General features: G+C 48.6%; 1 protein-coding gene across 4 annotated transcripts in view; it reads right to left on the reverse strand.

The window, feature by feature from the left end:
- Positions 1-708: 708 nt before the first annotated feature.
- Positions 709-27,611, reverse strand: part of FIBCD1 (fibrinogen C domain containing 1) — a 122,663-nt gene continuing 95,760 nt past the window's right edge. For all 4 annotated transcript variants that reach the window (XM_088453482.1, XM_088453481.1, XM_088453479.1 and 1 more), the window contains 5 exons: positions 27,194-27,347; positions 24,972-25,108; positions 6,424-6,520; positions 1,964-2,143; positions 709-1,638 (listed from right to left, as the gene is read on the reverse strand). In XM_088453482.1, the coding sequence (XP_088309608.1) occupies positions 1,379-1,638; positions 1,964-2,143; positions 6,424-6,520; positions 24,972-25,108; positions 27,194-27,347 (828 nt within the window). In that variant the 3' untranslated portion in view covers positions 709-1,378. The remainder of the gene's footprint in view (positions 1,639-1,963; positions 2,144-6,423; positions 6,521-24,971; positions 25,109-27,193; positions 27,348-27,611) is intronic.

Raw genomic sequence — 27,611 nt, forward strand, 5'->3', positions numbered from 1 at the left:
ATGGTCTTTTGTCTTTGGTAATTGAGACTGGGCTGATCATAAGCTGGCGAATTAAACAGCTGTCCATCCGATACACAACATAACACGAAATGTTTGCCAATGCGAGGCAGAAAAGTTTGCATACAAACGGGGAAAAATCTATTATGGTGGCATGGGTAAGAGCGGGTCAGTTCATAGGCGTAGCAGTAGGGTTCCGGTAATTTGGCTAAATCCATATTAATTCATGAGCAGTCATGGACTGTGGATGAAAGCTAGTCACGATGGTTCCGCCTCAAATTGACAAGATGTTTCACTTTTACAATTCCAGATGCCCTTTTCTAGGGTGGGTGCCGCCAGCTCCAAGCTCATTGGTCACCTACCTCTACGTGCTCATCCCAACTAAAGCACTACAAAATTTTTTTTCTAGGTGTTCATATTAAAAAGTAAAAGCTTGCACAGTTGGAAACCTACAACACTTACAAAACAATAATTTTTGAAGTCTGTGTACCCACAAAGTCCCTTAGTTTGGCACCGCACCCTGCACATCTCGCTGCCTACTGTGAAAGAACGGTTATCCTCCCCACTACTCCTGTGGTTACTTGGGTCACCACTGGTATCTTAGTTTCACCTGCTCTGGCAGAATGTCCCTGCCAGCCATGATGAGAGTACTGTAGGAGGTGCAAATATGGGTTATGTTACAAACAGCTAACATAATTAATCACCCAAAAGTAACCAAAAAATAAATAATTATTGACTAAAGAGCAGCAACAACAGTAGCATCAAGAGGAGACAATAGTCAAAGGCTCTGTGAAGTCTTAATTCAACTGTCAGAGGAGAAGCCAGCCACACTCCGGGGAGGCACGGGTTGCTGGTAATACGGGATAGTAATCGGCACAACTAACAATATTTAACACTTTGCACCGAGGACACTGAGAAATACAGTCTGTGCACATAGACATTTGTAGACACCTGTTCCCTCTCACTGTTGGACCAGTGGGTCAGGATCGCACTTTCCACCCATTAACACCAGCTAAGATCCAGTTAGAAACAGGGCAGGCTGAGAGACAACACAGCCCAGGAGAGGATGGCGGAGTAGCAGCATTGAAGCTTTGTCTTGTTAGTGGCAAAGCGTCCTCCATATCTGAATCCCATTGTCTCCTTGTTCAGTTCTACTGTACTTCCATGCCCGCTTTATACCAGAAACAAAGCCATAGCAATATCACTACTAGACCACCGGAACTTGCTGTACGGCTTGTGCAATGGCATTGGCCAGTATTGACGAGTCCCAGCTGCCTCAATGTTCTCCCCCAAGATTAGAGAGTGGGAAACCGTGATCCCCCTTAACAAAAAATGAATAAATAAACAAATCCCCCCCCCCCGTCAATAAAAAGCAAGAAGATCACTTGTCTTCCCGCTGGGGGCGAATTTTCATTTCTGTGAACTTGAGGGAATACTGCCAGCCTGTCCATGATGACCACTCTATGCCATCTGCATAGGAAGGGTGGTGCCCACGCAGGTATTGCCCGTTCAGGTTGGACGTGTGACAGTTGCGGTACCACCAGGCTCCGTGATAGAAGCTTGCACAGTTGTTCTCCGAGTGGTCATTGTCCATGTCTTTGGTGGTGAACTTCATGCCGCTGTGCTTACCTAGGGAATCTCCTGGCAGACGGGGAACATGGCATTAATATAAGGAAACACCTCCTGGCATAAAAGCGTCACATTTCTTATTCAAGACAAATCCTAGATCATCGCCAGATGAAACAGGGTAGATGTATGAACCAGTGAAAACACTGGAGAAGTGTGCCAGTGGAGAAGTTACCCATGGCAACCAATCAGCTTTGAGGTTCCATTTATCAAGTACATTCTATAAAATGATAGGTAGGAGCTGATTGGTTGCCATGGGTAACTTCTCCATTCTTTTCACTGATCCATACACCTATTGTACCTCAAGGTCCTCTCTTCACTTAAGGCTTGAAGGTCTTACCTGCTGTCCCGGAGTAGTCAGAGGCCGTGAGCGGGTAGCCATCTTCTTCTGGGTTCACAGAGAACAGGCCCACGCCAAATGTGTTGTACTGGGCGTAAGCGGTGGAGTTGTCAAAATCTGCTAGGTCAATGCGAAGCTGATAATGTGTCTGCATAGTCAGTAAGTGTATCCGCTGGAGGCCTGGAATGGAGGAGACAGTGATTTAGCCAATGAGAGAGGTTTAGAATAAAGGACCTGTTATCAGTCGTGCGCCTCTCATGTCTGGGCCTGTGTGTTTTTAAAAAAATATATATATTAGGGGTCGATTCAATTAGGAGTAAATAGGGGCCTGTGTGCGTTGGGCCCCCTCCTCTGAGCAGCGGGGGGGCCCCCCCATGGCCCACATCTTACCCTGCACCAACAAGCGTGTCCCTCCTCTGCGGCGCCATCTACCCGGTGATATTCGGGAGGATGGCGCATGCGCACAAGAGAGCAGAGTCACTGGGAACACAACGCGCGCCCATTATATATACGCCTATGGGTGACGTGTTGTTGCAATGGCATGGAAACACCGGCAATGGCATTTCGGTTCTCCCGCACTCGTGGATTTTAGTATGCCGTTTTCGTGGCTGTAAATAAAATAAAATGTGAGTTTGGAGTTACCGTACGTGCGGCATACGGCTGCACTTAGTAGCGCTGAGAGCCGACTTGCTGCTAATTGAATTGACCGCTCAGTGATTGACTGTCAGTCATGCTGCATGCTTTGGGGCACTGCGACCGACGTCGCGGGAAACAGATCTGCGCATGTGCAGTGCGGCTCCTGGGCAGGCGCAGATCGGCAAACGTTTCTGAGTTAGGTTTAGAGTCGTTATCTTGAAAGGTCATGTGAAATGCATAGTGGCTAACTGTACATAGGTGAATGCAGATGTTGAATACGTAACGAATGCCTATGTCATGTAAGGACATATGATATCGAATGATATGAAGCGAGCAGAGTAAACGCCAATACTGGGGCAGATATATGAAGCTCTGGGAAATGATAAAGTGGAGAGTGATAAACGACCAACCAATCAGCTCCCAACTGTCATTTTTCAAACACAGGGCCTGATTCAGAGGCGCACGCTATTTGCGTGCGCTCGCTCTGAATCAGGACATTCCTATTTTTTTTGACCACCCACAGCTTGTGCGAGCGGCCTGGCGATGGTCGCGATCAACATTGACAGCCGCCCCGTTTTGCTGCGAGCTCCGGAGCGAGTGAAGGTCTCACTCGCTACGGGGCTCGCACACGCCGCGTGTGCGCACTGGGCCACCATCGACCCGCTTGTAAGCGCAATGCGCTCGCGAGCGGGTCTGAATCAGACCCACAGCCTGTAACCTGACAGTTGGAGCTGAGTGGTTGGTCGTTTATCACTCTCCAGTTTATCACTTCCCATCCCCATGGATGGGGGGTGGGTTTGTAGGACCATAGCCTCAAACTTCTCTATAGAAACAGGGATAGGTTTGCGGGACAGTCTCTAGTTCTGAGAGCACCCAGAGAGCTGGGGAATTAAACAATTAAAAAAAAACCCAGTGGGCCCGATTCAGGGATGGCGGCTAATGCAGCTGCGAGTTTATACGCAGCGGCTGTGCTAAACTACGCAAATGTCGCAGCTTCCGGGATTTATATTGATGCCCACCGGCGGCTTCGCAAATCTGAGTGACCGAGTATAAAGACGCAGCAACGGTCGCAGATCTGTCGATTATCAAAGTTCTGAGTAACCTTGTGGTCGCGCAGAATGGGCGCGGGAACTGAGGCATCAGAGCCATTTTTTACTGCGGGGTCGCAGTATGAGACACACACAAAAAATGATCACGATACACCTCCATTTGTGGCTGCGTTCCCCAATCGCAGGACTATAGTCTCAGAGGCCAGTTGGAGAGAAACAGTTGACCCCAAATCTGCGCAGCCCAACACTTACTCGTTGATGTTGCGTCCCCAACGCCCGGAGGATCAGCACACAACGCAGATAGGAGGAAGTGGGCATAGCAACATTTGCGTAGTCCGTCGCACTCTGTTTCAGGCGCGGAGTCTGTTGACAGACATTCGCATATTTTTCCAAATACATAGCAAGCGCGAACGTAGTTGAGAATGTACTAGCGCATAACTTGGATATGGACCCAAAATTGGAACAGGCTGCCGTCCGGAATATCTGGCAGAGAATAGAGACGTGATCATGTGGAAGGGCTACGTAAATACGTAAAGTTCCCCGAACGGCCCTCTGCCTCAACCCTGACACTTGTCCCTTGGTGAAATCATCTCAGTGGTACGTTGTGGTGAGCCTTCCTCAGTGGTGAATTTCCCACTAGGCATATGGCTAGCTGTGCCACTTGCTGGGGTCAGCACAGCAACTCCCCCTGCGTCAGAAACCTAGTAGGGCGCTGGCATGATGGTGCCACCCGGAGGCAGTGATTCCTTTTTATTTATTTATTTTTTTATCATTGAGCAGAGCGACACGTCCAGCTGTAGTGTGCGCTCGGAGCCATGAGTAGAGCGAAAATCACACAAACAGATAGAATCCCGCACGATCTGTCAACTGGGGATTACCTGAGTGCGCCCGTGTCCAGTCCCACCTCCCCCAGCAGCACTGGCCCCTGACACTGGGGGGGGGGGCGAATTTATTAAAGTGAAAGTTTTTAGAAGTGGAGATGTTGCCCATAGCAACCAATCAGATTCTAGTTATCTTCTAGATGGTGCTAGTTAGATGTTAAGTAGAATCTGATAATAACTTCTAAAAACTCTCACTTTAGTAAATATACGCCTGGATGTTTATTTATCTGCTCCACCACAGCATATGTTTAGTCTTCCAGGCAGGGAAAAACAATCACATGAAATTAATAATTACACAAACAATCACAATAAATTAAGCAATGATGGTGTGCCTAGGGGCAGCCTACCGTCTAATACCCCTTTTACACCGGAGCTAAAACCCGGGTTTTTGAAGGGTTAACCCGGGCAGCTCCCTGGTGTAAAAGGGCAGAGGGTTGGATCGCCGGGTCGAGTGACCCGGCAATCCAACCCAGGTAACTAGCAGGGTTTAACACGGGCATAGCCCGTGAAACCCTGCTATGGGAACAGCGCACTCCGGGTCACGAAGACCTGGAGTGCGCTGCTAGCCGGCCGATTGGTCCGGCTTCAGTGGCGCTTGGAGATGACGTCATCTCCAAGCGTCCACTTTCACTCCGCAAAAGCCAGGTCTTTGCAGACCCGACTGCGGTGTGAGCGGCGCTGACTCGGGAATATCCCGAGTCAGCGCCGGCAAAATTCCGGGTCTGATCCGGATAGGAACTTTGTTCCAACTCCGGGTCAGACCCGGAATTTAGGTGGAAAAGGGGTATTAGTGTATTTATAAGGTTGTCTAAAGGTGCCCAACCACTAGACGATTAAGTTGAGCGATAACGATCATTCAATAGTTCATAAATCGTTTGCAAAAATGTCTAAAACGACCAGCAATACGCGTGCCCGCTGGTCGTTTAGACATCTATCATCGGGCAAACATGCTGGCCAACCTGGCGATCTTGTCAGGTTGAGCATGTTTGCAGATGATGGATGAGCCTGTACTGAACGACTGCTCGTTCAGTGCAGGCTCATCACAGACTGACAAACGACTGCACGATTACAATGTCATAATCGTGCAGTCGTTTTCATGTCTGCTAGTGGATAGGCACCTTTAGAATGTCAAAGTAATCTTAAGATCATGCAGGTAATGTTGAAATGTATCAAACATTTAACATTAATATCTCTATTACATCTGCAGTACATTCCTGCAACTCTTCCTAATTCTGTTGCCATCCTTGCCTTTACGGAAGTCCCAGAGAGAGGGGCAAAATCCATTTTCACCATTTTAATGAGCACATTGAGTGACTGCCGAATGCAAATCAAGGTATTTCTGTGATCGGTGGCCCCATCCTCCTGTTTGCTGATTTCAATTAAGATTCTGTTGCAGGGTCCAGCAAGTTTGGCACACGAATTCCTGAGCGTGCAAATCAGCTGCTTCCCTCTTCCATCCACCAATCCCACTGCTGTCACGGGAGATTATAATGTCATGCGAAGGGGAAAGGCGAGTAAGAGATTGATGGTGCCACAGCGTCCGTCCTTAGGACACCCAGGGGCCTTTTGTGAACGTAACGTCGCATGCGCAGCACTGATTACAGCTGCGGTAAGTTAGTGTAGAGAGGGAAAAGTATTTTCCGAAAAGCTGTCATCGCAAAAATGACAGCTTTTCGGGGATACTTAAGGAGAGGAGGAATGATGAATTCCTCCGGTCATTAGGTAGAACTCCATGCGACTTCTAAACCTAATTATCTCCATCGATTTTTCAGTAATGATGAATAGGCTCCTCAGTGCTATAATTATACCTCCAATAACACTATAAGTATTGGTAATTATTTCAGATTGACCGTTGTATATAACACACCAATTATAAGCATTCAGGATCGCTTACCCAGCCAATGTTCTTCTGTCAGCTTTCCAAACCCATCTCTGTACTGTTCCCATCCACGAAAGAAATTCACGGAGCCGTCTTCTCGTCTCTGGAACACCTGAAAAACACGAGAGGTCATGAGATTATTTGACTGCAGTCACCTACCCAAAGTGGAACCAGTCAACGTACCCAGTGTTGGACTGGAGTACAAAGGGTCCACCAGGGAATGCAGTGGTAGGGGCCCAAGCTTAAGGGGTATGGCCAGCAATCAGAAGGGTTGTGGTCAGCCACAACAGAGGGACTTGACCAACAAATAGACAGGATATACAAAGAACATGACCCCTTTCTAAAGGAGGGGGAAGGGTTGTGCCAGGACCGCTCACTTTGATTGACAGGAGGGCTAATCTTGATGTTGATTCCAGCAAACAAACCAAGCACCCAAGTTCATCCATAATCCTGCTCCACCAAGTACTTACCCTAGAGGAGGGGGTGGGGCCCTCAGGCAATGGGGCACACCGGGGATTTCCTCTGTACATCTGTGGGCCAGTCTGACCCTTAATGTACCTCATGCCTCAATACGGTTACTAATTCCTTATTAACTGATTGACCGCATTCCCACCTATAATGATCCAGTTGGGATTAATTCAGAGCCTTATCTAGTAAATTCGCCTAAACCCCATAAAGACATCATAAGCTATAGAATTTTATGACCCCACAACTTGGGAAGAGCGAAGGCAGCCTATCCCCTGCTAACACTTGGGGTCATATCACATACCTTGCACTCATATATTATCCTCACTTCTCTGGAGTCCCACGTCAGCACTGCAGAAATCACCGGGAAAATGGAGCGTCCACCATTTTGCCGGAGATTTGTGCATGCTCATTAGAGAAGTTACCAGGAACATGAGTCTACTCACAACTGTGCCGCGAGAGGGGAAGGGACCTCTCTTAAACTGCCACTAATTACGGACTTAGTAATTTCTCCCAATGTTGACCTGTTGCAAATCAATTGTGTTTTGAAAAATAGGTGTTGCAATGAAACAGTAGCGTAGAGAGGAGGAGAGGGCCTGTGTGCAGACTTACTATCCGGGCCCTCTCCTCTCTATCTGGCACTGCAGCGCATTAATGGTGTTGTGCCAGAATCTACTGAGCATGTGCAGGTCTTCGGGAAAATGGCTGCAGCGCCATTTTCCAAGTGATTTCTGCAGTGCTGGTGCTGCCAGTCCAGAGGGGTAAATATTGAAGAAATCGGTGCTGTGTGGGCCCTACTGTACCTAGGGGCCCATGTGCACCGTTCACCCTGCACCCATTATAGATGTCACTGCCATGAAGCGCTAGATTGCTGCAAAAACCCTTCCCCTGCAAATTGGCTTGCTACCTGCACCACTAACGGGCTCACAACACCCACTCACCATGGGCAGATGGGCAAAGGGTGAAATGTCCAGTGAACACCCAGTTAAGGGAATTCCCTTTTATTTAAGAGGATGGTATACGTAGAAAATACAGAATAAAAACAAATTGAGAAAAAAATATTATTTACAGACTGAAGTAATAATTAGAATTTACACCTAAAAAATAAAACAGTAAAATGCACAAAGCCAGCATATGGACACACATGTCCACAGGGGCGTTTTAAGAGAGGAGGGGGCCCGTCCTCTCTCTCCGGCGGCTGGCAGTGCCCTGGGCGCGGTGGTAGACTCTGGGCACTAGTCTGTGCCCAGAGTCGACAGCACATGTGCAGGTCAACGGGAAAATGGCACGGCAGCCATTTTCCCGGTGTTTTCCATACTGCGTAGGCGCAAAACCGGGAAAATGGCCACGGCAGTCGATCTGGGACTCCGGAATGGTAAATATAATATGGGTGCAGTGTGGGCCCCTCTGAACCCAGGGGCCCGGGTGCACCGCACACCCTGCACCCATTATAAATACGCCCCTGCATGTTCAGTGACTGACGAATGTGCCTTACCTAAATAAAACCAAATGAGACACATTTTGTGATTGGCCGAGAAGTTTGCTCTAATGCATACAGGGGCCTATTTATAAAATATTTGCTGGATAGTCCCCGAAAACAGCCAGGTATTGATTTGTGATACATAGAACAGGTAAACCTGTAATAAATCCTCGGAGGAAGGCATAGGATGGATTACACTGAGAGCAGGTACAAAGTGAAGTGAAGATACATGGCAGGGCAGGTCTAGTACAAGAGTTTACAGAATTCTAAATGCTCTTCCTGACGGCACCGTTACAAATCCTCTGAATTTGCCATGTATCCTCACCCCTCTCCGCTTACTCCTACTACCAGAACTATCTATAAAAGTTGCAGAGGGAATTATGTATCAAAAGATTTCCAGGAGCAAAGCCGGCCCTGCATTTATCAAAGGAAATAATCTCGCTGCGTGTCAGTTTGCAGTCGTTTCTTTGATTTATCAAATGCTACACTCTCCTCATTTAGCACCGGGGGACAATTGATATAGAATCCCAAGCGGCGGGTGGGTGAAGGGGTTAAAGGGTTTATGGAGCTTAAACGTGTTTTACATTGGTGTTTATGTCCCAGAAGATTGTTGCGGCTGTACGTGTTGTGGGTACTGGCGTGGGGAATTATCAGTCACACAGGTGTCTGCAGGACGGAGGCGGCAAGTGGAAAGCCCTGATTAATCTGATTCGACCTTGTACGGCTAAAGTACAGGGCACATTCTGTTGTGTAATAGAGAGAGGGGGGCAGGAAGGAGACACTAGCAGAGCCGCCCTAACCGATTCGGTACACCAGGGCGATATTCTAGCTGGTGCCCCTTAAATTGCAGCCAATCTCACCACTAAAGCCGGGTACACACTACCCGACCCGCCAATCCGACGTCCGATGGAACGATATGTCGAGCGGTCGGTACACACTGCGTGATCCGCTGACCGACCGCCCCATACATCATTCACCTTCCTGGCGTAGGCAGCGGGGTCGATCCATCCGCCGTGCATGCACGGTCGACAGAACGAAACCGATGTCCCCACGCGGGAGCACGCATAGTGCACACGCACTAGACAATCTTACAACATAGCTCTACGGCCATGGGATCTATTTTTAAAGATACTTGTACTAAGCACACAAAATGCAGAAATAGAATTATCCCCCAGTTCACATGAATATGCCACAAATGGTTGCCCCTGTCTCCTCAATGGTGGCTGGCGCTGACCTAGCCACGCTGCTGGGAGAGGCCACATGGTCTGTGGTCGTCTCCTCACTGGCACACTATTGTGGTGGTGAGACGCAGGGTGAAGCCGTCAGCAACCGTGACAATGCCGCAGAGAAGCATTGGCTGTACCGGCGCTGTCGGGAGTTCACACCTGTTGGTGGCCCTGGAGCAACTGCGCCCTAGGTATTCCCATATATGGCCTATACCAGGGGCCGAAACTGGAGATGTAAAGAGACAGAAGGAAGACTTCAGAGATGCTGATGGGCAGAGCTGGATAAATGGTTAATGGCACATACGTGTACGCAAACGGGATGGGAGGAAATACAGAGGAATAAACGTATTTAGATACAGCTGAAAAAGAGACATCTAAAAATGTCGACAGGAACTGTGCATAGTACAAAGCTGAACATAGTGACGTTTGATGTGATCAGCGGAGATGGGCAATTCATTGGGGTGGGCGCATGAGGTCACACTTGTTTGTGTTCTCATTAAATATGAATTCCCCCCTACGGCAGAACGAGCCCAGTCTTTGGACTGACACACTGAAATATTCATACCCTTCCCTGCCAACCCCGTTGTTACAGGGAAATTACCCCCAACTGGACAGCAAGGAAAGTGCCACCCAAATGCCCTTGCCCACGGCTAAATACAGTATATTCAGCATCGTCTATAAAGTTGTCGTTTATCTGTTGCATCACAAATTGCTCACTTTTTTTTTGTGTATTGTTTGTACATTTTAAAACTAACTGCAAAACATAAATAAGAGAAGGCAGCGCAGTGTATCAAAGAGACAGAACGTAAAAACGCCAACCTATCATTAAATGAATAAAAGGCGTAATATGCTGAAAAATACAAAGCATAAGAGATGTTCATTCTGCTCTTGTATTATAAATGTTACTTTGCTCATATAATTATAAACACTAAACATAAAATACATGCCGCCTGTAATTAAATGGAAAAAAATATGAGATATGGTAAGAACTTACCCTTGTTATCTCTATTTCTACGAAGTCCATAGGGTTCCACAGGATACCTTGGGGTATAGGTGTGACGTCAGTCGCAGGGCACCAAAGAGTTAAGCTTTCAGCCTCCCAGGATGCACTAGGTCCCCCTCCTATACCCCGCCCCCAGGCCAAGGCACCTCAGTTAGTTACCAAGCCATAGGCCGGAGGAGGAGAAGGAAGAGAGAGAACAAAGATCTGGACACATACAAGAATCACATTCTCACCAGAGGGAGACGGAAAACCGGTGACCAGAGCAAAGCCCATCTGCAGCACAGGTGCGACAGGGCGGGAGTCCTGTGGAACCCTATGGACTTCGTAGAAATAGAGATAACAAGGGTAAGTTCTTACCATATCTCATATTTTCTACTTCAGGGTCCATAGGGTATCCACAGGATACCTTGGGGATGTCCCAAAGCAGTATCCTTTAAGGGTGGGGACGCTCCTGTGCAGAAAGGAGAATCCGCCGCCCGAAGGAAGCATCCTGAGAGGCGAAGGTGTCAAACCTGTAATACCTCACGAAGGTATGGACAGAAGACCACGTAGCAGCCTTGCAGATCTGAACTGCCGAGGCACCACGTCAAGCTGCCCACGAAGGACCCACAGACCTAGTGGAATGAGCCTTCAGAGAAGGAGGGACCGGTAGGCCTTCATGAAGATAAGCTTCAGAAATAGCCATACGGATCCAGGCTGCCAAAGTTTGCTTTGAAGCAGGCCAACCCTTTTTACAGAAGCCATAGAGGACAACAAAGCGTCCGACTTCCTAAACAAAGAAGTGCGGTCCACATAAGTCCTTAAGGCCCGCACAACATCCAAAGAGGCCTCACCCACGGAAAGACCCGGTGAGTTAAAGGCCGGAACAACTATTTCCTCGTTAACCTGAAACTGGGAAACAACTTTGGGGAGAAACTCGGGCCGAGTGCGGAGCACTGCCCTGTTCCCATGAAAAAAACCAAGAAAGGGGGTCTACAAGAAAGAGCCCCTAACTCAGAAACACGTCTGGCTGAAGCAACGGCCAGAAGGAAAACAGTCTTAGCTGTTAGCCATTTAATATCCACTGAGCCCAGTGGTTCAAACGGCGGTCCTTGGAGAGTCCTCAGGACCACAGCCAAATCCCAAGGCGCCACAGGTGGAACAAAGGGCGGCTGAATACGGAGAACACCTTGCATAAAGGTGCGCACATCCGGGATTGTAGCAATCCTACGGTGAAACCAGACAGATAGGGCCGAAACCTGTACCTTCAAAGAAGCAAGGCGAAGCCCATGATCTAGTCCCGCTTGCAGGAAGGCGAGAATCCGAGACAGACGAAACTCCCGCGGTGCATAACCTCTCGGTCGACACCACTGGAAGAACGTATGCCACACGCGATGGTATATCCTCGCGGAAGACGGTTTCCGAGCTCGTAACATGGTACACAGCATAGAGCTGGCAAACCCCCAGGACCTCAGCATGGCCGTCTCAACAGCCAGGCCGCCAAAGACAGCCGAGTCAGGTCCGGGTGAAGACAAGGACCCTGAGACAGAAGGTCCGGTCGTAGCGGCAACCGCAGAGGACTGTCCACGGACAGACCCTGAAGGTCTGAGAACCAGTGCCGTCTGGGCCACGCGGGAGCTATCAACAGGAGCGTCCCTCCTTCCTGTTTGAATTTCCGGATTACCCGTGGAAGAAGGGAGACCGGAGGGAACAGGTATGCGAACCTGAACGTCCACCGGACGGACAGAGCATCCACCAGAGACGCCCCTTCGTCTCTTGTGCGAGACCCGTACACCGGCAACTTGTTGTTGTGCCGGGACGCCATGAGGTCGATTTCTGGAAGACCCCACCTGTCCACCAGTAGTTGAAAAACGTCCGGGTGCAGGGACCATTCCCCTGGATGAACGTCCTGGCGACTTAGAAAGTCCGCCTCCCAATTTAGCACTCCCGGGATGAAGACCGCTGATATGGCCGGAAGATTGCGCTCCGCCCAAACCAGGATCCGAGAGACCTCTACGAGAGCCGCCCGACTGCGAGTTCCTCCTTGCCTGTTTATGTAGGCCACGGTGGTAGCATTGTCCGACTGGACCTGCACCGGGTGACCCTGGAGAAACCGCTGTGCCTGCAGGAGAGCATTGAAGACCGCACGGAGTTCCAAGATATTTATTGGAAGCTCCGCTTCTGTCGGTGTCCACCTGCCCTGGAACAAGTGTGGACCCGAAACTGCTCCCCAGCCTCGAAGACTGGCGTCCGTTGTCAACAGGACCCAATTTGGAACCCAGAACGGACGTCCCTTGTTGAGGTGGGTCATCTTTAACCACCACGCAAGGGACAGGCGAACCTCCGGGGTGAGCACAATCGTCTGGAACTTCAGAGACTGAGGCAGCCCGTTCCACTTGGACAGGATCAGGTGCTGCAGAGGTCTAGAGTGAAACTGGGCGTATTCCACCATGTCGAACACCGACACCATGGAGCCCAGTAACCTCATCGCCGAGTGTAAGGACACCCGGCGGCTGTGCAGACAACTGCGCACCCTTGACTGTAAAGCAGAGATCTTGTCCTCCGTCACGAAGATCCTTTGCTGTCCCGAGTCCAATAAGGCTCCAAGATGCAGAATCCTCCGAGACGGGATTAGAGTGGACTTCTGCCAGTTAATTAGCCAGCCGTGCCGTTGCAGCAGTGCAATGGTCAGGTCCAAGTGGTGTAACAGGAGCTCTGGAGATCCTGCCACCAATAACAGGTCGTCCAAGTACGGCAACATGCGGACTCCTTGCAGCCGCAGAGAAGCCGCCATGACCGCCATAGCGTCCTGTATGTCCAATGACACCATGTAGTCCCCAGGTTCCAGCGCCAGAATGATGGACCGTAGGGTCTCCATCCGAAACTTCGGGACCCGCAAAGACTTGTTGAGTGCTTTGAGGTTGAGAATCGGACGATATGACCCATTGGGTTTCTGTACCAAAAATAGATTTGAATAGAAACCCTGGCCCCTCTGGGAGAATGGAACAGGCACTATAACTCCAGCCTGGAGCATAGTGTGCAATACCTTCCGCAGCTCCGTAGCCTTGTTCCGGTCTGATGGTAGACCCGTGGTGAAGAATCGAGCCGGGGGTCTGTGCCGGAAGGAGAGGGCGTACCCGTGAGAGACCACCTCCAGAACCCAAGTGTCTGTCGTAGTGAACGACCAACACCGGGAGAACTGCAGCAGGCGGCCTCCCACCCTGGGATCCCCCAAGGGGAGACCCGGACCGTCAGGCCGCAGGCTTGTCATCTGGCTTGGGGGCCGGACGTCTGGTACTCCATGCCTGTTTCCGGGGCTTGCCCGATTTCTTAGGGCCAGCCTGTCGAGGAAACGACTGTGGTTTGGGCCTGCCCTGGGCCCTAGATGACCGAAAGGACGATGGTCCAGAACCAGAAGGAGCAGCGGCCGACGGGAGACAAGCAGATTTGGCTGCCGCCAGCGTGGCCACAATCTTATCCAGATCCGGACCGAAGAGAACTTCTCCGGTAAACGGCAACGCTTCCAGACCTTTCTTGGATCTGCGTCCGCCTTCCAGGATCGCAGCCACAAGGTGCGACGAGCAGCTACCGCTGCTGAAGAAATTCTAGACACCAGAGTACTAATGTCTAGAGCCGCCTCGTTGATGTAGGTGGCCGAATCACGGAGATTGCCAATCAACTCCGCTTGTTCGGCCGGACAGTCGGATTCAAAAGAAGCCTCTAATGAATCCGCCCAGCGCTCCATCGCTCTGGCAACCCAGCAAATGGCCATAGCCGGCCGTGCTGCCCCCCCTGCAAGGGAATAAGCGGACTTCAGGCAGATTTCTACCTTGCGGTCCGTAGCATCCTTAAGGGAGGACATGGATGGCATCGGCAATGTGGCACTACGGACAAGACGGGTCACGTGAGAATCCACCTGTGGAGGGGATTCACACTTAGCAAAATAATTATCCGCGAACGGATAAGCCACCGCCAGGCGTCTCTGCGGCTGGTATCTTTTGCCAGGTTGTTTCCACGCCTCCTCTAAATGGTCCACCAACTGACCCGAAAGAGGAAAGACTGTGGCATCGCCCTTCACATCTTTGAAAAAGGCATACTTAGATTTAGCCGCTGGGGGAACTTCGTCCTCAATCACCAAGGCTGTGCGGACCGCCCGAATAAGTCCAGGAATATATACTTTGGACTTAGCATCAGCGTCCTTAGTATGGAAAGGTTCCTGATCGTAAGGATCCAGAATCTCCCCATCATCAGACGTCCCTTCGTCATCCTCATAAGGAGCGGACAGAGACGCCACCGGCCTTTTATGAGGCCGCATCACAGACTCCCCTTGCAATACATCCGACAAGTGCTGTAAAGAACTCGTCAGGGAGTTAACCCACGCTGGCTCCTGAGAACCCGGGAGCGGGGAAATAGGGAGACTGTGGGGTACCACCAATTGTCGTGGGAACCCCTGCATGGGTGACGACACCACAGACTGCTGGGACAACCCATCGGAGTAAACGCGGGCTGCGGAGCTAACTGGCCCACTAAAGCTGTTAACGCCTGAGCGAAACAAGCCCAGGGCGGCTCCTGTACCGGTGCTGTAACCGTAATAGGCCGCGCCATGGACAACACTGCCGGCAAAGGCCCTCCGCGCTACCCTCCCCCTCCGCTAACGGTACTTTGCACGTGGTACACTGTAGCCGGAGGGGAAAATCACTTTCAGACATGATGGCACCACGTATGTGACCTCTCTCACCAATTAAGTATTAAATAGGCGAGAGACCACCCTGCAGCACCGCACCGCAAGGGCTTTAGCAGAAAGAACAGGGACAGTAATAAAGCTGACAGTTTAGTGAAGAATAGTTACAGGCAGCGCTAGCACAGTCACATACAATGCAGAGAAATAACAATTCCTGCACTAACAGCGCTGATCACTCAACTACACAGACACAGGGCCTGGTAGGACACAGCGCTGCATACACAGACCTGAGCCACAGCGGAGGAGAGGTATGCGGGGGGACCCAGACCACGATGCTTCCTTCCAGACTTCCAGCAGCGTTCACCATGCGTTGCAGAGAAGATGGCCGCCGAGGAGCAGAGAGAAGCTGGCCTGGGGGAGGAGCGCTGACACAGGACCAGTCAGCACAGTGCAGAGAGGGCTGTGTGCAGCGGGGGAGGCGCCGGCTGTGAGACAGGGAAGGCGCGCTCCCCTGGCATGCATTTAACCCCTGGGACGCCGCAGCGCTACCGCTCTGCTGCGGTCCGCTGTCCCAGGGGGTAGTGGAAGCGCAGGTTGGTCGCCTGGCTCCACGCTGCAGCCAGTCCCCAGGGAGCCCCCTGCCTGGGGACTTAGGACCATGTGATCAGCGGGGACCCACCGCGGGACCCCGCTGCTTACCTCTGTCCCCCTTGAATCCGGCCATGGTCCGGAGCATCTGGGGTCACCGCTAGCTGTGACCCCAGACGCCCACCAGCATCCCCGGATCAGTACCGGCGTTCTGGTACCGGCGGGGTGTAGGGAAGACAGCATGGACGTCAGGACTGACTGTCCATGCTGTTCATCCAGTTGTGCAGCCACAGCTGCATGAAGAATAAGCTTCAGGGGCTCTTCTAGCCCCCACTCCAACAGGTGCACCCGACTCCGGCCGGGCACCAAACTAAACTGAGGTGCCTTGGCCTGGGGGCGGGGTATAGGAGGGGGACCTAGTGCATCCTGGGAGGCTGAAAGCTTAACTCTTTGGTGCCCTGCGACTGACGTCACACCTATACCCCAAGGTATCCTGTGGATACCCTATGGACCCTGAAGTAGAAAAAAGCATATTATACCAACAAGCCTGAAAACATAAACTATGCACATTCTGTATGTATATGGATAAAATGCATAATAATATACTAACAAATACTAAACGTAAGCTATATTCATTCTATTATCCTACTGGCAAATACAGAGCATAAAATATTGTATATCCATTTTCTAATTGGGAAAGGAGGTTTAATACACCAACAAATACATGACATATGCCCCCCCTACCATCCTATTTATTGCTGAATAATGATTTCAGACAGTGGATTGCAGTATATGGCATGCTTCCTATACTGTAGCCTGCCGTTCTGCCTGCCTTGTTATATCCCCTGATATATGAGATGATACTTTACAAAGAGTCTGCTCATCTCACCACCAGCTTACAGTGTCTCCCTGCAATACTAGGAGCTAACTGTATTCCAGTGTTAAACCCTTCAAGACAAGATTGGGGTGGAATGACGGGTCAGGCCGCACCTAGACTCAACATTATTGGCTCCCTTCTCTCCCCCACATTAGGGGGTCTATGTACTAAGCCTTGGGGAAAGATAAAGTACACCGAAATAGAGTATCAACCAATCAGTTATTTTTTGGTAGTTTATCTCCATCCACTTTATCTCTCTACGAGGCTTAGTACATAGACTCCTAGGTCCCTGCCAGCTCCATACCCTTTATGTTGGGGCCCAGGATTCCTTCCCGTCAGCCAAGGCAGTCCCATACCCCCCACACTGCACAGTTCACCACCCATTACCCCCAACCATTGCGAAATAAAATATGTACTAAGCCTTTGAGAGAGAAAGTACCCACCAATCAGCTGCTTAATGTCATTTTTCAAACAGCCTGTAAAGTGACAGGAGCTGATTGGTTGCACTGGCGTAACTACTGTAGGTGCACTTAGGGGGGGTCCCCTAGGTCTAGTTACACCCCTGATTGGTTGCTACTTTAACTCTCTCCAAGTCTTAATGCAGATTACCCGACCTCCGGGAGGCCCCATAAGGGGCTCTGATGCAAGGGGGGGCTATGACTATGTAGAGTCATAAGCCATTTAAATACTACAACCCTTGCGACCGAAGAGGTGGAACTGGCGTTCTCACATAAAGATGGGCCCAGCTGCATTGTTGCTCGTAGCGCAGCGAGTTGCTGCATGAGTGGCGCGAGACACCTTCCCGCTGTCGGGGACGCGCAATAGCGTCTCCATTCAATCCTATGGAGACGCACTCTCGCGGTCGGGGACGCGGGAGTGCGTCTCCATAAGTTTGAATGGAGACGCACTCCCGCGATCAGGGGCGCGCCATAGCGTTTTCACTGGCACTTTAGTGCCGCGATCGTCAACAAACCAAATGGGCGCATCTGTAGGTCAAATTTAGTGCTGGCGGGTTGTACACAAATGTGGACTTTGCATGACGCGAATGCGAATATCTGCCTTTTGGGAAGCAGATGTATTGCAAGTAGCATGAGGCAGGTGTCAGGAGATACGGAAGATGGTGACATTGGCACACGGTGCTGGGCAGACACATGCTGAGGTACCTCCAGCTCTGCATATGTACAAAGATAAGATACTCTGCACGTGTCATCTGAATAATGTTTTCTTGCTTTAGCAGGTCCAAGCATTTAAATCAGTATATTGTATATTATATGGCAATTGCATGGGGGATACCAGGCAAACTGGGGGGGGGGGGGAAACCTCACACTTTTCCGCTGTTATTCCCTTGGTCACTGTCACACAATTAGATCAACCTCAAACACGTCATCGGCTTGTTCTGCCAAGTACAGGAAACCTAATAGGTGTCATTTGTGCACGCTCTGGTGAAGTTATAGTGACAGAAACATTGGCCCACAGCCACACAATGATCACGAAACCATTTTATAATGCCCTTACGTCATGTGCGATGTTTGTTATTGTTATAATTATCCTTTATATGGTTCCACAAGGATTCCGCACTGCTTAACAAAGTACGTAAGCATAAACAGTACAAACAAAACAAGGGGAAAAATGCAACAGACTTACAGTACAAAACACTGCAGAACATAGGGTACGAGCTATATAGACACTGTGTATGCAGTCACAGTACCCACATAGGTTGCGCTGTCTGTTGAGCCCAGGGCATATCTATAATGGGTGCATGGTGTGCGGTGTACACCCTGCACCCCTATTTTTAATACTTAACTCTCCGGAGTCAAGCGTCGGCGGCAGCAGCTCTGCACAAGTCACCTGTAAAATGGCCACCACCGCCTTTTTTCCCGCGTTTTGTGCATGTGCAGTAGGGATAACGCCAGAAAAATGGCTACCGCGCCATTTCCCAAGGGACCAGCGCAAGAGCAGTAGACTCTGGGCACAGACTAGTGCCCAGAGTCTCCTGCTGTGCTCAGTGCACTGCCCGCCGCCAGGAAGAGAGGAGAGAGCCACTAGACAGAGACTGCACATGGGCCCCATCTTCTCTTAATACGCCCCTGGTTGAGCCTAAAGGTTTGAGGCCACTGTGGGCAGGGGAAGAGCGCGAGGGAAGAGGGCCCTGCTTGTGAGAGCTTACATGATGTCTCTAATCTCTGTGATGTGTGGACCCTTTATTTTTACCAATTTGATGCTGGATGATGCATCCCTAAATTACTACCATTGTTTTTTCTTACTTCCAGCACCTGTGGTTGGTCAACGACCAGTTCATTGCAGCACCACTAGATGGTCAACGACCAGTTAATTGCAGCGCTTCATGTTAGTCAGCTAGTGAACCTAGAAGTCCATCGATGGTAAATATTGTTAAATACGTATGTATGTATGCACAGTCTGTCCAAGCTAGGAATCTCACCACATCCAGGTAAGTGACATATGGCAGAGTCCGCTCTTACATTCACCGGTCTCCAGACCTGCAGCGGTGCGCGCTGCCCTCGGCTGCAATGGCGCTGCGTTTGTAATGACAGCTTAGTGTCCAATGTTCCGAGCGGCTCCATGGGCAGAAGTAAAGTCAGCTTGTGACAGCCCCGCAGGATGGTATATAGGGGAGCAATCTCTTTACTTGGCAGACCTCCGGTTTGTCCTGAAATGGATTTCACAGAAGGAAATATGGCCACACCTTAACGGTCACTCCGCAATTTGGAACATCCAGTGGTAAAAATTAACCGCTGACGCGTTTCGCTTCCTTGTTGGAGGCTTTTTCAAAAGAGCATCGAGCATTTATATTGTAGCATATGTGCACTTAGCGCCTGCCGAGTGTTGTTGTTTGTGTAATCTCAGGAATCCAACTCAATTAAAATTCATTTGTATTTTAGCAACTGCAGAGAGTACAAAAGGGTGCAGGCAAGAAGACAATGGGGCAGATGTATGAAGCTCTGGAAAGTGTTAAAGTGGAGAGTGATAAGCGACCAGCCAATAAGCTCCTGACTGTCGTGTTACAGGCTGTGTTTCAAAATTGACAGTTGGGAGCTGATTGGCTGGTCGTTTATCACTCTGCACTTTATCACTTTCCAGAGCTTCATACATCTGCCCCATTATTGTCTGAGTGTACCTCTACAGATGTTAATGCATCCCCGAGTGTCTCTCCTGTTCCATATGGACTGGCTGGAAATGTCTGTAAACAATGACCAGGTGTTTTTCCGATCCATTATCGCCTCAGGCAAAGACCTCCCATTGGTCAGCCGTCCATCGGACAGCCTGGTACAATATGGAGTCAGTAACAAGAGCTATATCTCTCTTTTGATACTGGTTTGTGATTCTCAATGTTACCTTCCCTTCCTTTGTTTGACGCGTGTGTGCGGGAACCAATTATTGCTGTAATTTTATATCTATGCCAGTGGGTTTAGCAGATATCTGTTTATTTTTTAGGCAGGCTAAGTAAGACATGTAGTCTTCTTGTCTTATTGATTCCTGTATTGCCGTCTTATCTTTCATTATCACGGTACACTAATGGGTCTCTATTTAGAGCCACTGTATCTGTTACCTATGTTGAATTCAGCCTTTTTTCATAATTACAAAAAAAAATGTATTTCCAAGAAAAAATATACATACAAAAGGATGCCATGCATTTTGGGATTGCATCGTTCTCTCTTGGAGTATGGTGTAATCTTAAATTAGTTTCAACTGAGCCGGATTCTCCAGTGTTTGTACGTATAAAGCTGTGTGGATTCAACGCTGTCTCCAAGCAGACAACATGCACTGTTCTACAAACATCCATATAGATACACTGGGGTGCTCTGACAGAACATATACTGTATTACACGGGACATGTGACTCTACAAACATATACAGTTATGAGAGTAAAAGTCATTTATAATACATGTAATTAAACGTGGTATTTTATTTAAAATTAAAAAAAAAATCCAAATGATCTTGTGGGAAAAGTTTTAATCCTCTCAGGGGGCCGTGCTGCTGTGCGGAGCTTAAACATTGTTTACATTCAGTTCATCATTCACTGGCATTGCCGCAGATGACATTTACAAATTAATTTCCCCCCCCACCACCACAATAATATTAAATGTCAGTCAGGAGAGAAATGCAGACCGGAGCATTTAGAGATTCCATGCAAAAATATGCAAATGACCCATTTCTCCTACTCAGGGGCGTAAGCAGAGCCAACGCGATGGATACTAATACATTAGGATATTAATACATTAGAGACTGTACAAAGAAGGGCAACTAAAATGGTGCAAGGCCTACACCACAAAACATATCAGGAAAGACGAAAATATCTTAATATGTATAGTTTGGAGCAGAGAAGGGAAAGGGGAGACATGATAGAAACGTTCAAATATATAAAGGGTTTTAACAAGGTAAAGGAAGGAGACATTCTTCAAAGAAAGAGAAGTATTAGAACAAGAGGACATGTTTTGAGACGAGGGTGGTAGGTTCAGGGGAAATTTGAGGAAAAATTACTTCACAGAAAGGGTAGTGGACAAGTGGAATAGCCTCCCATCAGAGGTGGTAGAGGCTAAGACAGTAGAGCAATTTAAGCATGCATGGGATAGACATAAGGACATCCTTCAGAAGAAGTAAGGATCAATAAGGGTTGAGGTAACAATATGTTTAAAAATGGGGCAGACTAGATGGGCCAAGTGGTTCTTATCTGCCGTCAAACACTATGTTTCTATGTTTCTGCAACCCAGGGAGGCTCCAGGGCATCCTAATACCGGCCCTGGGCATAAGTTCTATAATACAATATGTAACATGTGTATGATAGGAGAATAGGTCATATAGGGGTCTATTTACTAAGCAGTGTTAGGAGTGGAAAGTGATCAGGTACCAGCCAATCAGCTCCCAAATGTCATTTTTCAAACTCAGGCTGAGAGATGGCAGTTAGGAGCTGATTGGCTGGCACCTTATCACTTTTCACTCTGTCTACTAACACTGCTTAGTAACTAGACCCCATAGTATCATGGGATAGCTTACAAAGGCCGGTCCATGCTTTGGCTTACAAGCGGCACCCAGCCAGCCCCAGGCTTTCTTGTAGCAGATATTATTAGGGGAATAACAGCTATTATGCCTTATTAGACCTATTTATGATATGGAAAGGACCAATGTCTCCCTATTCACAAAGACACCTCCCCCTCATCACTGGTGATCGTTTTGCAGGAGCTCTCTCCACGACAACAGCCGAGGCTCAACACCGAGAAAAAAAAATGCTTTATTATTCACATTTATTTTACTTGTTTTATTATTCAATAATATATTTTTCTATTGAAAAAAAAATCAAAAATCTGGCCAAGTCCAGGCTTCCATTTCCAACGTGGGTCACACAGGCACTGACGACCGACTGGCAAAGAACTAATACTCGAATATTGCAGATAAACTGAGACAAAGCTGGATTTTCTATTACTGTTACGCTCCTTTTCTTACAGGTGATGTTTATCAGTAAGGATTCAAGATCCCTAACTGTAGATTGCAGGGGTGTGACACTAAACTGCTCATAGATAGGTATTCTGTCAGTCAGTTGTAACTGCGCCCACTTCACTCAACAAATGCACATCGCCTCTCCTGCCAACTGATTACTTCCTCCCACTACCGCCTCCAAGATTTTGCCCGTGCTGCTCACTACCTTTGGAACTCTCTCCCTACCAGACTCTTCACCTCTCCATAAATCTTCAAACGGGCTCTCAAGACCCACTACTTCATCAAAGCCTTCCAGCTCTCATCCTAACCCGCTGCTACTTGCTCCTTCCTCCCTGTCTACCCCATCTGTGTCACACCTGTTTGTCTGCCACTCCCTTTAGAATTTAAGCTCTCACGAGCAGGGCCCTCTACCCGCTTGTGCTACTCCATACTTATACGGTCATCTATCCCTCACTCTGGCACCCAACACCTGGTTGCTTACGCCCTGTTATTTATTTGAGTGTTAGGATCACCAATGCAGCAATGTATATAAACCTTGTCCTGCATTGTATTGTACTGTTGCTTGTTCACTTATTTGTCTATGTACTTTGTAAGGCGCTGTGGAACACTTGTGGCACCATATAAAGGATTATAATAAGTGTACATGGCGGCCATTGGGAGTATTTGCAGTAAGCCTGGAGTCATGTTCTGTAAGTTGGGCTCTATATCAGGAATGGGTATGAAATAGCATCGGGGAAATGCGGGCGTCTACATCTAGACGCCCGGCATTTCACCCTTGCCGAGATATGACAGTCGGGAAGCCGGCTGCCGGTATTTAGGCAGTCGGCTTCCCGATTGCATACCCTATATCATGGACAGTGGGCTGTTCTATATGCTGGCCAACTGAGTCTGCTGTACATATTATTAATCACACAACTTCCTTCTTATGGTGCTGTTGGTTAACAAAAGGTAAGTAAGCCTGGCGTGGGTTAAACGGGATGTAGGTGGCATCCCGGCTGTCATAATCCCGACTCCAGAAACCCAACTGCTGACATCCCAATGGTGATAATTAGAGTTAAGGGTTAGACACTAAGGGGCATATTCAATTAGGTGAAAAAGTCCCGTACTTTACGCATGCTGGACTTTTCGCTGTCATCGCTGGTTTTCCATGCGGAGAAGTATCGCGCACGTCCCTGCTTATTCAATTAGAAATCGGCGAAAACGGCACTCGGCAAAACTCAAACAGGCAAAAAGTGCTGTCAGATTTAGGGAAATCAGCCTGAGATCCCCCAAAAGAGGCACTGACATTGGGGATCAATGTAGATGCCCCCGTATAGCCCTGCTGAAGCTAATTGGGGTCCTTAAATGCTCTCATTAGCTGCTAATTAGCGTCTTTGCACAAGTGGTGAAGAATAGCATTTATGAGGGTTTTTTGAGAAAATAAGTAGTCCCAGCAAACTTGGGGTACATGAAAATGAGTGCAAGCATGGTTAAAAATCGCAAAAGTAAGGTTTTTGAAAAACGCATCTTCAGCAAGCACCTGCAATAAAAAAAAAACACCCCCCTACTTGTAGACACCCCCAAAGTCTATTTTGCTAGTTTTTACGTTTGTACCCCAACTTTGAACTTTTTCGTCCACTTTTTCGGGGTGTACTTCAAAAATATTTTTAGGATTTTTTTGGACACAGTTTACCTTTGGGGACCTGTCCTAAGGGTGCAGGGTGGTTTCTCCACCTTTGCACCCCAAAACCGCAATTCTGCACTTTTCTTCGACTGCTATTCATAGGTGAAACTTTTTTGCCGGGTACAATGCATTGAGTTTCCACTCTAGCGAAAAGTCCCCGCAATTGAATACGAGGATAAGTTTCCGCAGGCGAAATTACATCACCGTCGAAACTTTTTTGCCGAAAAACGGCTTTTTGCACCTAATTGAATACGTCCCAAAAGGGAGGTTTAGGGCTAGGCTGCAGGAAGAGAGGGTTAGGCCGCGAGGAGGGGGGTGGGGGTTAGGCTGCAGGAGGGGAGAGTTAAGGTTAGGCTGCTGGAAAGGTAGGTCAGGGGGAGAGTTATGGTGCGTACACACTGGGCGATTAAAGTGGACGACTGAACGATATCGTTATCGTTCAGTCGTCCACTTTATCGTCCACTTTTAACACAAAAACGATGAACGATAACGACGACGCGCGTTCCCGCGGGTCGTTCGTCATCATCGTTCATCGAGTTAACATGCAGGCCAACCTGACGATGTCGTGAGGTTGCTGCTTGTTATGGAATGGGGGAGAGAGCGCGGCGCTGAACGATATCGTTAATGATATCGTTCAGCGGGTGTGCTCAATGTCATGAACGACCTTGAGCACACCTTGCCGGGGACACACTAGACGATATCGCTCAGGGAGCATATCGTCTAGTGTGTACGCACCATTAGGGTTATAATAGTTACAGAAATCTGTCGGGATTCTGACTGTCGGCATCCTGACCGCCGGGACCATGATCCTGGCTGCGTGTATCGTGGGGCGTTCACATGACTGGTTGTAAGCCTGTTGGATAGGAGCTGGATCGTTTTAAGGCAAATTTATTATAGAGACTGCAGAGCAGGCTTGTTGGTTTATGGCTGATTGTGCTGCTACTCTGATGCCACAATGTGGCCTTAAAGTTTCTCTACCAGCGCAATTTGTGATACCCACGTGGAAGCAAGGGCAAATTGCCGGCCCTCGAGAAATATCACACTGCCAGCTCCCGACTGAAGACTTCGCCATGTGCCGTTGTTACATAAACAAGTTTTGCACAAAGCTACGCGTTAAAAGAAACTCTTACGCTGCCCGATGACTCACCGTCCAGCCGCCTCCGTCTGTCGTCATGTCGCAAAAGACTTGAAACCCGGCGGGGTAGTGAATGGGGAAAACGGAATAGACACCGTCTTCCTGGTGCCCGCTCATAAAGATATCGTAGCAGTCCCGGGGTTTGGAGCCTACAAGATAAAGTAGTACAATTATATACTGCTGAAAGAGAAAAGTCATTTCATGGTAAGAAAAAAGAAAAAGTCAGCGTCACGGTACCGGATAAATTCCATCGCTGGGCAAATGTTTAAATGAACTCATAAAAATTTCCAGGGAAAATACTGGAGCCACACGGATGACTCTGTCGCTAAGATTTATAGTGCTGTCAGGATGGCGGCACAGGGTGAAGTGGCTGTTCCTGGCTCTCCACACACACACAGAGAGCAGGGAGGGCTGAGAGCGAGGCTGCGCTTTCATGTATAACTGCTGTTCCTGTACCAGCCTAGAAAGGAATGACGCGCCATATACACAACTGAGGTGGAAGACGCAGACATTTTTTGGATGGGGATTCCGGGGGGCGAAACCTCAATTTTTAACGTCTTATTTTAACAGTTAATACCAAAGCCAGTGGAAAGCCATAATCATTCATTGCAGCAGCTATAATAAAACACAGCTGAAGACACGCAAGCAGCTTTGTCATTCCGTCCTTGCAATTATGTGTCACGCCTCCTGCAGGGATTACTTAAAAGAGCTGCATCCAAGGACGCAGCATCGGATAATCTGCGATAACATCCGCCGGCTGAGTGACCCATGGAGTCACGCAGGCCGGCCGATGCAGATACCGACGGAGATCCTGGCTTCTTCCCTCCTCCCCCCCAACGGCGGCGACGCTCCTCTGTTTCGGGAAATGGCGGGGAAACAGCAAATGGGGACAGTATCGCTCTCGCCATATAAAGATGGGGTAAGCGATACAGTGACCAACAGCGGTAATCTTAGTTTACCTCTGTTTGTTAAATACTGAAATGAGGACATAACCCCTTTAGCGAGTGATAAAGGGGTTCTGTATCGCTGTTAAATGGGGCTCAATGTCGTAAAAAACTGTATGACCAGTTTTTTATCAGTTTCCCAAATCAGAACCAACTATATTCTAGGTAACGTGTGACAGTCCAGCTACTGCTGAACTACACATCCCAGCATGCCCTACCACAGGTTTAGCATGCCTTAACAGCTAAAATGTGTCAGGGCATGCTGGGATGAGTTGCTCCACAGCAACTGGAGTGTCACACGTTGCGTACCCTTGTAATTTATACCCTCTCTCAGTGCATTCGAAGAAGGGATGTGCAGGCTCGGATTAGTTCACATTTTTCCCGCCAAATTCTTATTTTTTTCCCACCAAAAATTGGGTCTCATAAAGAGACAAAACGTCATCTTTCATGGACAAACTTCATCATTCCTGGACAGGGCCGTAGCTAGGGTAGTGCAGCCGGTGCCATCGCACAGGGCACCACAAGTCAGGGGGCGCTGTTTGGGGCTGTCAAATTTCGGTTTATTATCATTCTTGCTTGTAGCTTCCTCTTATTTCATCCCCAGCATCTCCTGGCCTCTCCTATCTCTTCCCTGTCCCCGTTTTCTGGAATGCTCCTCGTTGCCGCCCCAAACGCCAGCAATATGTCAGTCATGCTGCATCTTTCGGTGCACTACGATCAACGTTGCAGGACCAGATCTGCACTTGGCACGGTGAAGCTCCTGTGCAGATCCTTAAACATCGGAGATTTACATCGATATCGGATTTACATATATCTCTGAATCAGGTCTTATGTCTCATCTGCCTCACGACATGGGGCCAATAAAGCCTTCACCCCAAACCCTAAGTATACTCCTAAATTCCCCCGCTGAGTTGGCCCCCGGTTATAACAAAATGGGACTTAATGACTTTAGTAAAGCAGGTTAAACATCTTGGTCAGAAGTATAATGGACCTGTAAGCAAAATGAATTAGTTTTCTATTGTAATAAAAAAGTATTTTCCACCTGCCCCTGAGTTCCCCTCCCTGCCTTATAATTACTTCAGAGAACATTCCATTAGCGGTTTCAGCTTTTCCAGAACAGCAAAATTATTTCAACCTAAAAATACCATTTGTGCTGAAGTTGCCGCCTGGAGTGTGAAGCCAATTCTCGCCTCAGCCTTCGATCGAGAAATTCGGAACGCACCTTTGCGAGACAGCAATGAGTCATCGTCACTACATTCCTGGCGGCATCTTCCCGGATTAGAGACTCACCATTGGTGCAACCACGGGGCTTGGCGTTTCTAGCCGGTGCCCGCATTAGATCTCCCTTCCCGCGGGATCGGCCATGTTCTCTTTGCACCGTGTCCAGCACTTCGCTCACTGAATTGACCAGTTGGGCTACGTGACTTTGACCCTCTGACAGAAGCTGGTGGAACACAGAGGACACAAGACCCCAGTGAGGATTTGTAGAGCGTTATGTTATAACAGTCTGACAAGGAAAAGATGGGCACATTCAAAGATACCTTTTTTCGTGTGTGTATGTGAATTTGGATACTTACAAGATAAAAGAAACAAAATGTAGTGTATAAAATGTAAACTATATGTGAAGATATGTACAAAATAATCAGTGGCAGGCTACACAGTAAACACACACACTATATATATATATATATATATATATATATATATA

The sequence above is a fragment of the Taudactylus pleione genome, unplaced genomic scaffold (genome assembly GCF_031769625.1).
Source record: "Taudactylus pleione unplaced genomic scaffold, aTauple2 ptg000579l, whole genome shotgun sequence".
In the NCBI taxonomy this organism is placed as follows: Eukaryota; Metazoa; Chordata; class Amphibia; order Anura; family Myobatrachidae; genus Taudactylus; species Taudactylus pleione.